The sequence below is a fragment of the Mustela nivalis genome (genome assembly GCF_964662115.1).
Source record: "Mustela nivalis genome assembly, chromosome: 11".
Classification (NCBI taxonomy): Eukaryota; Metazoa; Chordata; class Mammalia; order Carnivora; family Mustelidae; genus Mustela; species Mustela nivalis.
Window position 1 is genome coordinate 73,692,723 of NC_139030.1, and position 12,585 is coordinate 73,705,307.

General features: G+C 45.9%; 1 protein-coding gene across 3 annotated transcripts in view; it reads right to left on the reverse strand.

Annotated features, from left to right (window-relative positions):
• Positions 1-12,585, reverse strand: part of TRPM8 (transient receptor potential cation channel subfamily M member 8) — a gene marked incomplete at its 5' end in the record, with an annotated part of 78,571 nt that overhangs the window by 13,153 nt on the left and 52,833 nt on the right. For all 3 annotated transcript variants that reach the window (XM_082690592.1, XM_082690593.1, XM_082690594.1), the window contains 2 exons: positions 2,273-2,463; positions 11,942-12,119. In XM_082690592.1, coding sequence (XP_082546718.1) covers positions 2,273-2,463; positions 11,942-12,119 — 369 coding nt within the window. The remainder of the gene's footprint in view (positions 1-2,272; positions 2,464-11,941; positions 12,120-12,585) is intronic.

Sequence of the window (12,585 nt, forward strand, 5' to 3'; positions counted from 1 at the left end):
CATGATTACTGTAGGAGGTCACCAGAAAGTACCCAAGATGGAAGTTTGGATTCTATCTTTTCTGAAAAGCTAGTTGAAAAATCTTTCCTTCTTCTCCATAGAAGGACAGTTTAGGCTTAAATCCCATGACGTCCCCCTCACTTGCAGGCAAATGCACAGTGCACTTGGGAAATGGATTACCACAAGAGGCTTTGCCAACCACAGAGTGCTGCTGTTTCTGGAATTAGTGATCATCAGGAAGAAGCAAATGAATGCAAGGTGAAAAGACACCTCCAGAAGTCTAATGAGTAAACAGGACTCTCAGCTCCCCATCTCCACCATCAACACTCTCTGGGTGGAGAAGGACTTGCCATATGGTCACCCATTCCCTCCATTTCTCTATTCCTTCCTGAGACTAAGAACTGTTTGAAGACAGAGATTTGTCCTTAATTATACCCCGAGCTTTCTGGTTCCCCTGATCCTGGACTGAGCACAGTGTATCTTTGGAGAGTGGACCTCCATCCCCGATAGCCCTTCCATCCACCTAGGCCCAGACGGAATCCAACCAGTGGCGGTGGGGATTCACGGCCTCACAGAGCTATTAATTTCACTTCCTCATAGCACGGATTGTGCTTATATCAAGTCAAAACCTTCCTCCCTGCTACTTCTACCCATGGCTTGCTTTTTCTCTGGAACCATTCTGGTAAAAATATGGCCCAAGCAGCCCAGCCGTCACTTTGACTTTGTTCATAACTGTATCCCCAGAACAAAGTTCGTATTTGCAAAGGAAAGCAAGCCTTGAGCAAGACGACTGTTTTTACACTGTTTCTTCTCTATGTGCTATAGGGTTTATCCCTTTTCATGCTTTACTCTCTTTGATTAAAAGTTTGTGACCTAAGAGTTCATTCTTTTTCTTCTGATTTTTAAAAGAAAAGAAATGTATAGATTTCCGTGGTCCCTGCAGCATATGAACTCCGGTGCTGAGTGTGATGGAGAGGCTACCCCAGCCCAGCCCAGAGCCAGATTCCCAGGCTAAATCCAAGGTTAGAAGGCAGAGTGAATGGGCTAGTGGTATCCTTTCTTTTTCTCTGTGTCCAAAAGTGCAAATGCATAAAAATAGGCCCCTCCCTTCTTTCCTGCTTAATGTGGTTGAAACATGTCTGTATGCTAGGATGATCTGTCTGGCTCAGGGGATCCAGGATTTGGCGTTAAGAGAACCTAGCCTGGTGCAGGGAAGACAGCTATACCTGAGGAGGGGGTACCTGAGTGTGATGGAGAACCCCATGGTGACAGATTCTGGTTCCTAGAGTGGGGGTGAGGAGAGGGAGCTGTGCGGGGACCCTCCTGCACCTCGGACCTTGGCAGAGCTAAGGAGGTGGGTGGCCACAGGAGAGAGAGAACCGACTGAGCTGTAGACATTCCTGCCTTTGGGAAGGAAGTGGGTCCCCGTCAGGGAGAGTGTGCACAGTATGGACCCCTGGCATTTGGAGGCTCAGTGGAAGCAGCCACCAGAGAAAGGATTGCCAAGTCCTTGGAGCTAAGGAGCCAGCCAGGGAACAGCTGAAGGGCTCACCCAGTGCCCACACAGTAAAGGATCAGTTTTACACACATGCCAGGTCAGAGAGCATGGAGCGGGCTTAGAACAGTACTCCTTTTTCTGGAAAAGACTTTCCACTTCTTCACCTCCTTCCTCCTTGTGCTCCAACCTACAGCGGGTCAGTGACCGCAGCTGATGGGTGGGAGAGAAGGGGCGTAATAGAGGAAAAAGCCAACAGCCCACACTTCCTGACAACTCTGCCTGCTGAGGGGGGTACCACAAAGACGGAAGTCTCCCCCCGCCCAGCCCGAATGGCAATTAAGGAGCTGGTTAATAGACTGGACTGAATTTAGAGTAAAGTAACTGTAGGATTTCCTATTTCTCTAGGAGCAGCCAGAGAAGTCATGAGCTCTGCCGGAGTAGGGCTGACATCTCCCAGAAGCAAACACAAAGTCATGTTTTGACCCTGTCCCATAAAGCATGCCTGTTCGATGTCCGATTTACATGATGAGGATGCTCACCCGGAAGTCCTTCCTCCAGAGTAAGACTGTCCCAGCAAATCTGCCACACTCCCTGAATCTACTCTTTCCCCTCTCATCATTCACAGGCTGGCCTGGTGCCTGATCGTTACAGACCTACAGATGTGTGCCGCGACCTAACGGTGCGTAATTCCTTCCTGCGGCCACGCGGACCGGCGGGAGTCCCTGTGATAGATCATTGCTTTTGATCCCCAGCACAGACGGACAAACCACTCACAGCAGGCGGAAGGCTCGGCGTTTCCCTCCCTGCAGCAGCACCCGAAGCACTTCTTGACCACCATGTAGAAGTAGGCGAAGACCACGAAGGGGAAGGGGATGTTCAGACGGTTGCAATACTCCTGCACCAGGAAGTATCTCTGGAACTTCCAGACCTGGTCGTTGTTCTCCTGGACGGTGCCCACAGTGTAGCTGGCAGGAGGGGAGAGAGGGACAAGCCTCAGCCTTCCACGTGCCTCCTCACCTCACTGGCAAGCACGGTGACATTGGGAACAAGGTATTCCTGGGACAGCCTGAGTCCAGGATAGGAGAGGAGGAGCCACACGGAGCCCAGAGCCAGGACAACTCGGCGCCGGGCACTCTTCCATTCATGCTGGACCAGAATGGTGTCTGGCTTTTGGGCTTTGAGGTTTGGGGTTTTTGTTTTTATCACACACCAAAAAAGGCTGTCTGCTGAACACATAAAAAATGCTTTACTTCAAGACCTTTCAAGGATTCCCTTTTTCTGTTCGTCTGTTACTATGTCAGCCACAAAGAGGCCAAAGGTGTCGACTTTCTTAGGAACAATTTGCCCCTCATACATTACTAATGGGAGTTTAATTGTAAATAATCCGCGAAGGAAGTTTATTAATATCTATCAAGGGCCTTAGAAATGTTCAGCCCTTGGATCCAATGACTTTACTTCTGGAAACCTAAGACTAAGGAAGTACTGAGGGAAAAAAAAATGTGTATATATGGATATACACACAGCTGTCTGCCACAGTCCTGAAAGTAACAGTTGCCCCAAGCTCCTGCCTCAACAGAAGGGAACAATAGAAACATTCAACACTAAGAAAATATATCACTCATTACGGCTAATTAATTAATAGTTAATTAATAGGGTTACTTTACATAGCCATTAAAAATTATGATTATGAATAATTTTTATACTTTGGGGAAATGCTTCTGATACATGTTAAGTGAAATAATTAGGCTCAAACTCATACTTACGACATAATCTCAGTACATAATTTTTTTTGTAAGTCACGAGGAGAAATAAATCCATCATTACCAGTGGTCAACCCTGACACACATCATGAATGCTGTTTATGCTCTGTAGTCTGCTTCCTAAGCGTCACACAATGGATATGAATTATATAATTGAAAAAAGTGTCCACTGATCAGAGAAATGTCTGATTGTGCCATTGATTTATCGGTTACAAATCAAATCAACTACAGCATAGCTAATGCTCAACATGTACCAGACATTATCCCAAGCAGCCTACTTATATTAATGATGTCATCTGCAAAAAACTCTCTAGAGGATGTAAGGCCTATCATCACCTACGATGAATGGATCAGGACACTGAGGCATAGCAAGCGAATATTGTCTGAGTCTCCCAACTAGGAAATAAGGAAGCCAGGACCTGGACCCTGCAATCCAGTCCAGCATCTGTTTGCCTCGCTGCCTTGCAGACCAGACCATGAAATGTTTTGAGCTATGCTCTATTTCCAAAGGATTCGGTTCGGCTACTTAATTAAAGAAAACGATGAAGCATTTTACCATTTGTGAATTTCAACCATCCAAGATACTTTCATTGCTGATGTCAAATCACCCCTTCGAGAGCCAAAGAAGGAGCAATCAACATTTGAAATCTCCTCTAAGCAAATCCTGACCGGGGATGCATTCAATTCTCCCAAATCTGGGCAAAAACTTCACAAACCAAACCTGAATGAGGGGACCTCGTGGAGAAGCCGGATCCATTTGTCATGAAACCTCATTCTTGCCCCATGGTACATTACGGTCTAAGACTTGAATATCCTTAACTAAGGGAAGATCATACACACAAGCAAAACACTAACCTACACACATCACAATTACGGCTCTGCTTATAAGCTTGGCTTTGCTCATGTGGGCATTTACTGTTGAATGGGACAGCCCAGATCCTAGATTCTGGGAGGACAGGTTAGCAGCCAGTGTCCTTTCGACACCTAAAACTCAGCCTCAGGGTGCAGTCTTTGCAGGGAGGGAATTAACGTTTCTTGAACATCCATTGCACCTAATGCCTACAGTAGGCATGCAGAATGGCTGCTGGACTGATTTTCGTGTCAGTTCTATGTGGCAGATTTTTTTTAGGCAAAAAAACAGGACTGTAAGTACAAGAGTGTAGCAGACTGAATCTAGCAATGAGCCTGCAGTGTCTTCCAAAGGTAGGTTAGGGTGCTTTGAGCCTAATTCCAACATCTTTGTGTGTCCTCGCTAGTCCCCCCTTGGTTCTACCTGCAAAGGATACTGTAGGTCTCTCACTGTAATGGGGACGATGGTGGACACACCCCAGATTCATTAAGTCCTGGCTAAGAACTTGCCAGAAATCAGTCTATTACTTTGCAACAGAACAAGTGTCACCATTCAAATTACTGTCTCTGGGAGTATCTTAAATTACTAACATATCTAGTTAAAAATGATATCTACTGACTGCCCTCTTCCACGCCTACAACACAATAGTCAACACAAAAAAGCAACAGCATCCATTTTAACACATCAAATGTTGTTCTCTGAGGTTCCACCCAGAAGGAATTAACAGTTCCTATTGAAGGGAGGGAGAGTTAGCATGCTAAGAATAGGGGAAGCTGACTTGTACCCCCAGTGGGCCTTCCTCCCTTCCTTAGGAGCTCAGTGTGGCACTACGGCCGAGAAGAGTTCCAGTGGAAAGAAATTTGCATCTTGGCTTAACTGATCACTCAGAGGCACTGAAAACATCTCATGTCTTCCAAGTCATCTGGAAAAGGGATTGGCAAACTGGGACTGGGGGCCAACTCCAACCCTTCCCCACAGTTTTGCAGGGATGGTCGGCTTAGAATGGCCTTTCCAAAGCAGAGAGGTGGGGATGGCTGCTTTGCATATAGCCAAAGCAAAGACCCTAACTGGCCCTCACAGAAAAAGTCACCAGCCAATCTCCAGTCTAGAATGGATTGGGACCAATGCCTGCAAGCTAGGCTGAAAAGCTTTGCCTCCTATCATTGCTCCGAGTGTCCCTCAGGACAACCCAGTAGCCTCCTGTTGGAAACTCCACTTCACCTGCACCTCCGGGCACAGGTGGATCCAGTGAGCTGCCTTCCTTTCCTGGGTAAACTGTAAAAACCCTTATCCACATCCCAGGGGCTGAGAGTGAGCTAGCTGATTACAGGACATTAATGCCCCAAAGCCGCTTTACATAAGTAACACATTTCTGGGGCCGGCCATGCTGAGGTTTATTTATACTACGGCCCACCTTCTCCATATGATAACAGCTTCTAAATCATTCTCTCTTTTTTTTCTCCCCCAAATTAGTTCTGGACTCAGCCAAAGACACATGAGGGTTCCCCAGGGAAGGCTGATAATTGAGCATTGCCTCAAACTGCTTTGTTAAAATCATTTTTATGTTCTTTAGACCCTGTCTTCCATTTCTGCAGAGGAAAGGCAGCATTCTGGTGCCAGTACACACCCACCCCCCTCAGCAAACCTAAATGTCCAGAGCAGCTCCGAGATCATCTCTTCCAATGGGCTCTGGGAGTCTCCCTGCCACCCCTGTCCATCCAGAGTCTTCCCTGAGAGGAATAACAGTGTCCCCTCTGACCCTACAACTCCAATGATATCTTGTGCCCTCTGCTACCCAGCTGGCAGAAGATGTGCAGTGATGACTGAGCTTGGTTCCCTAAGACCACCTGAGCGCCCTCCTCTGAGCAGGACAGGAGGAGACAGGAGCCCCTCAAGGGAGATGCAGTTTCAGAAATTTGCTGACACTGAGAATTTTACCAAGAGATAACAAATGTTCAGGACTAAGATAGCCTTGAACGTAAATGAAATCCAGCAGTACGTTCAAAGAATAATATGCCATGACCAAAGAACAGAGGATGACTAAGTATTAAGATCATTTATATAATTCATCATTTTCATAATACATCATAGATCAAAAGGAAAAACGTTCTTTCGATTGTTGCTAGAAAGTCTTCTGGCAAATTCAACATCCATTTCTGATTAGGAAAAAAGAAAGAAGTAGGAGAAAAAGAAAGGAGGTTAATAAATAAGAAATATGAGGAAAGGTCCATGACACAATAAGAAAAAAAAGAAGAAGGGGAAAAAAGAATTTAGCAAGGAAACTTGCTCCAAAATAAATAAGCAAAACTTTAATGGCTTTCCTACCTATCAAAAATTACTTGTTGAAAAAAAAATAGAAAATATATTTTTCTCACAATCACAAATGGTTAGGGAAAAAAGTAATAAAAAATCTTTCAGCTCTGTAAAAATAAAACATTAAAGATCACCAGCAAACTATGTACATTTGAGTAAATGGAGAATCACACCATTTTTTTCTGGATGGTAAGATACCATTTTTTAAAGGTGCCAGCTTCCCCTAAATGATTCTGCAAAGTTCACATCATTACAATAACATTCACAAGACTTTTTTTTTTTTTTTTTCGGAAGGGAAAGAAAAAAGGATTTCAGAAGATAAGATTTAGATGCCTCCATATTAAATATTTGAGAAAATCCAAAAAAAGTTTTGCATCAGAATAATGAGAGGAACTTGTACAACAGATGTGAAAATAATTTTTTTAAAGTCAGTAATTAAAGCCACTTGGTAGTAAAAACCAAAATAGACTAATCAACAGAACAGAATGTCAAGTCTGAAAAAAAATCACAATGGAAAAGTAGTTGCTAAAACAATGGCAGAATTTTAGAATAAATTGAAAGACGAGAGAGTTGCCAGCTAGATTTCAATCAGGAAACACCTCCTGTAAGCTTTTCACAGATTTCATACATTTTCCATCTGTTCCTCCTTTCCCGACACACCAGCAATATCCGGCCAGAGCTGCCCTGTGGCCCTGGGGACCCTGACTTCTGCATCCTCCCACTGCCCCATTGTGCACATCCTGATTCCCCTCTCATTTCCACGGCATCAAAAAGTAGGCACAACGTCTGTAACTCTTACACACAGTAAGAGACAACATGCGATTTCACTGCACTGAGTTTTAAAGTGCTAACTCAGGTAAGTATTTTGCTATCAGCCTAACACAATGAAGGCCATGCCTTGTACCTGTGTAAAGACCCATGAGATCTCCCTTCACCTGCGAGAAAATGTTCAGCTTCTTTAACATGGCATAAAAAACATCCTGCAATCTAGCCCCTGCCTACCTTTCCACCTTTCTCAGTGGCTGATTCTCCCCAGACTAGCTTTATCTCCCCCTGCTTTGCCCTCCCTCTCTCACCCCCAACCCCGGGCTGGGCTCGGGGCTCCCAGCAAGAGGTCCTCTAAGCAAATGTCCCCTCTGCTCGAGGCTGCTCACCCTAGCCCTGTCCCCAATGTTCTGTCTCACTTCCTAACCTCCCCCTGTGCTCCACAGTCCCTGTAACATTTTTCAGTGCTGCTTATATGATACTGTATTCTATTCTATTACATTATATTGTTACACTACAGTATATTATTTATGGTATTATATGTATCTGTTTATGTGCCCATCAACTTCTTCAACAGCAGAGACTTAACCTTTCTCTGCCTCCTACTCCTCATTTGCAAAATGATAAGGAAGCCTCACCTACATGAAAATGATCGATAATTACATGAGGGTAGCCCATGATGGGCATGTGTACGGCCGGGCCCAGAGGAGTATCAGGGAACCTGAGGTTGTCTTAGGACCACATTATCTGCTTTTTTTCCCCCATCCACTTTAAGAACTCTTCTTAACCAGGTGGAGAGGCACCAAACCCTTAGCTGGTACCAGGTGATTCTTTCATTTTCTCTATTTTTCTGCATATTCATAATGGACATATATTTTTCCAAAGGTTAAAACATACCTGGGTCCCAGAAATAACCCTCAGTCAGGGCATGTTTGGCCAGTCCCCTTTGGAAGAAATGCACAGGGATTTATCTGCAGGACACAGTGTCCACAAGCATCACAGCTGTGTGTCAAGACGACCCAGTATCATCTACTGACTTGAAGTTCACGTCATGCTCTGATAAGCCACACAGGGCCTGGGATCGATAACTTTAATGCAGAATAATCACAGAGGCCTGCATCCATTACCTCCCCCACTGAATACCATCTGGAGAGCACTTCGGTGCTGTTTTAAAATTCCCAAGTGCGCATTTACACTCCAGTTCATAAGTTTGCCATTGGGTACAGCTATGCTGTTACATGAATATTTGTATGTGCTGCCAGGCAGGGTTGTAGCCTGGGGAGGTGGGCTCCCAAAGCCCAGCACAATGACCGCCATGATCAGAAACCGTGTTCTGATGATTTAGCCCAAGGATGGAAAGGGAGTGGCTCTGGGTGCTCACAAGTTCCCAGGATGGTGATTAACGAAGAGAAAGCCCTTGGTTGAACCCAGGACTGCTCTCGACAGCACCCGCCCAGGGAAGGGATGCCCCCAAATTGTCACACCTAAGTACTGAATAGGGCAACATTAAGTTACCAGGCCATGCCTGGGGTCTTGCAAGGAGGAGGGCTGCATCCAGCCTTGAGTGGGCAGAGCTGTGGCCGGAGCCGTGGACTGTAGCCGGAGCCATAGATGTGGAGTTGTCCAGCATCCACTTCCTCAACATGAAAATGACAGGCTGGGTTCCTGTCCCTCCTGGCCCCAAGTTCTATCTGTTCATGATTGTAATACAGATAATGGACTCCCATGCAGTGTGGTCCTCAAGAAGGGCTTTTGTGACTATCTCACAGCACACAGACATGGGACAGCTCTAAGGGCCTCTCTGAGATTTACCAAATTCATGTAGCTCAACGGTCTGGCACTGGGAGCTATCGGCCATTTTGTTTAATTTCTGTGGAGATTATCTCTGTGATCAGACTTCACAAGGCGTCGCCAGTGTTGGGTGTAAAGGTCATGAAGGTGTGTCATCACTGTAAAATGGGACCCCACACCATCTCATTTCCTCTCTGCCCAACTTCACCTCTGGGAATTGCCTTCTCTTGCTGCTCTCACGTGGACACACGAACACCCAGCGCCTGTCTCTGCAGCTCAGGCCAGGATAACATCTAGTGTCCTGACTCCTGAGTCCTTCCCTGGCCACCTGCTGGGGATGGTGATGGAGAAGGCAACCTATGCCCTCTTTAAGTCCATGTAGAAACAACAGTCACATGATCTCCGTGGCCCAGGCACCTGCCACGGAACAGATGTTATATATCTACGCAATGAAGCCCTTGCTGGTCCATTATTCGCCGCTACTACTTCTTGAGTATAAGACCCAGAGGCCGGGCCCCTGAGCGATAACTGAATGATGAACTAACCATGGGAAAAGCCCTGTTCGTTCCATCCATACAACCCACAAGGTCCCAGGTGCTGAGACAGGCCCAATCTCCATCTTCTAGAATGTACCATCCAGAAGGAGAGAAGGTCATCACTGCACAAGGGGGTGCAAGGAGTCTCTACACAAAGTGGGGAGGGTATCGGGGACCCCTTGGGCAAAGGACAATGCATAGTTCCTTAAAAGGCCAGTGGAACTGGGGCTGAGACAAGCAAAATGGAGCCAAGCAATCCCAGCTGAGGGACCAGCACTTGCAGACGTCTGGGTGTGTTCAAAAGCCAGGTCATGGACAGCCTTGGGAAAAAGCTGAAGAGCCTGAAATTTACCCTGAAAGCTATGCGGAAATACTGAAATCCTTCCAGAATTTTAAGTAGAGCAGTGCCATTTCAGAAACATGACAGTGTCGAGGCTGGGCTGGGGGAGGGCTTCATTGTACACTGGAAGACCAGATGGCTACACTGCTCAGCCTGACAGGCAGGTGACATCCCCAGAGGCACGTGCTCCCACCCAGCCCTGTGCAAAGGGAGACCATTGACCCCCATGTGCAATCCTTGTGTCTTTCAGGGGCCCAGGGCTCTATGGGACAATGGTTTTTTTCTTATTTCTCTTCTAAATTCTGAAAGCAATATACAATCACTGTAACGAGTAAAAATACATACTTGATTCTTTTCATTTATTTTTAACTGGAAGGAAATGAGATTATGCCATAAAAATTAGCCTTCAATTTGCCTTTTACATTTAGCAAAATATCATCCTTTCAAGTCAGTAAATAGAGGTCTACCTTTTGTGAGACCTGCACAAAACTCAGTCATCTATAACAAGTTTTATTCGACCATCCCCCTATCAACAGGCATCAAACAATGATCCAACAGGCATCCTTGTATATACGTCCTTAGAATAGAATCCCAGATATAAGAGAGTTAAGTCAAAGATTTGTATGTTTTTTTCTCCTAATAACTCTTTTCATATCACTTTCCACAGACCTAGAGGCAATTCACATGGCCAGCAGCAACGGCCATTTCCCAGCCTCATCCCTAACACAAACGACTTTTTAAAATTTCCACTCATCTGATGGGTCCTAGACCAGCCTCTTATTGGCTTCATTGGGCCCTTCCCATCAACAAGATGGAGCCCTGTTTCATGGGATTTTCTGCCATTTGAATTTTTCTTCTCCGAATGACACTTCCTCCACCAAATTTCTATTGTATCTTCTCTTTGCTACCAATATGCAGAAGCTCTTTCTACATTAGGAACCAAAAGTCTTTGGCCACCACACATTTCTGCCATTCCATTACTTACCACAGGACTTCATCTGATAGCAAACCTTTACCTTCAACACTTGCTTTACAAAACCAAAAGTGTTTATCTTGTCTTTCCTAGTTTCTTGGTTTTTGATTCTGTTTCTTTTCCACCCCAAGGTTTAACAAGGATATTTCATTGCTAAATTGTCTGTCTGCGCTGGGGTCACATACTCAAAATCGCTACCTACCTTAAAGCAACAACATACTACAGTTCTCACACTTTAACTACAACTGGAGCCCCTGGAAACCCTCTGAAAAAAGATGAAAGGAAAAAATAAATCATGATTTTCTAAAAGTCGTAAGGAGAGCTACCAAAGGCAATACAAATTTTTTAGAGCCACCATCGTATTCTCCTCCACCTCATTAGACATGAGCCCCAAAAGAAAGTCACTCTTATGACTCTGCTCTTGTGATCTGTATTTAAACTGAAAAGCATCAGGCACCTGGGTGGCTCAGTTGGTGAAGTGCCTGCTTTTGGCTCAGATCATGATCCCGGTATCCTGGGATCAAGGCCCGCATCAGTCTCCATGATCAGTGGGGAGCCTGCTTCTCCCTCTCCCACCACCCCTTCCCCCAGCTCATGTTCTCTCTCTCTCTTGCTCTCTCTCACTTTCTCTCTTGCTTGTTCTCAAATAAATAAATAATACCTTCAAAAAATTTTTAAGAAGAAAGCTGAAAAACTTCAAAGCAGCAACTAACTAGAGGCTGAGTTCTTTAAACCCTAGAATCCAAGCCACCGAGTCCATAGAAAACATGGATATTGGGGAGGAGCTGCACCGCACCAGTGCCACACCCACATCCTGGCACCCAGGGAGATGGCTGAATGCGTGCTAGACGTACAAGGTCTGAATGTGCTGAAGAGTGTCACAGGTACCTGGGTGTAATGTCATATAAGCTTACAGCACAGCAAATAGGGACATGCTGTATTTTTATTATAGTCCCTTTAAGACGGCCCCTGCCTCCAGACCTGCAGTCCCCTAAGCGCTAACACAAGTTGCTCAAGGGTGGACCATCATGGCCTTGCTCCTGTTTTCTCCAGCCCCAGCTGGCACACGGTCTGCCCACCAGGAACACCCGAGAAACTCATGACTGAGCACATACCCAAACATGGCAACGAGCAGGTTGACCAGCAAGATGTTAGTGGAGAGCATGTAGATGCACACCAGGGGGATGGTGATCCACTCGGGGAAGCGAGGCAGGTTGTGCTCATCCAGCTCCACACACAGGGGCTTGGACTCATTCCCAGTGAAGGTGCAGTGGGAGAAGTCGTACGTGGTACCTGAGGATGTAGAGACCAAAAGGCAAGGAGAGGACCCTCTGGAGGGAACGGTACTACAGCGCCCCCAGAGTGGGGGTGGGAGGGCCACATGACAATGAGCAGGTGGTGAGGATGGCTTGGGGTGGTGGGAATGGTAGAAAGTGTTCTGGTTGCACAGACACTGAGGAGATAAAATCAACAAAACCACCTGATGAACTGGAGATGAGGAATGAAATCAGGGATGTCAAGAACAGGATTCGCACAACTGCGTGAACGGTAGCGACAGACCCTAGAATGCGGACCTTGGAGAAAATCCAAATCCTCACACGTGACTAAAGCTACCGGGGAAAGGGCTGTCCCGAGGACAAAATGCACTCCCTTAGGTAAAATGGTGACTACAGCTGCATAAGGGAAATAACACTAACAACGTGCCTTCCCATCAGGGCACAGGAAAAGAGCTTAGGTTTTGGAAGAGGTTGCAGCAGAA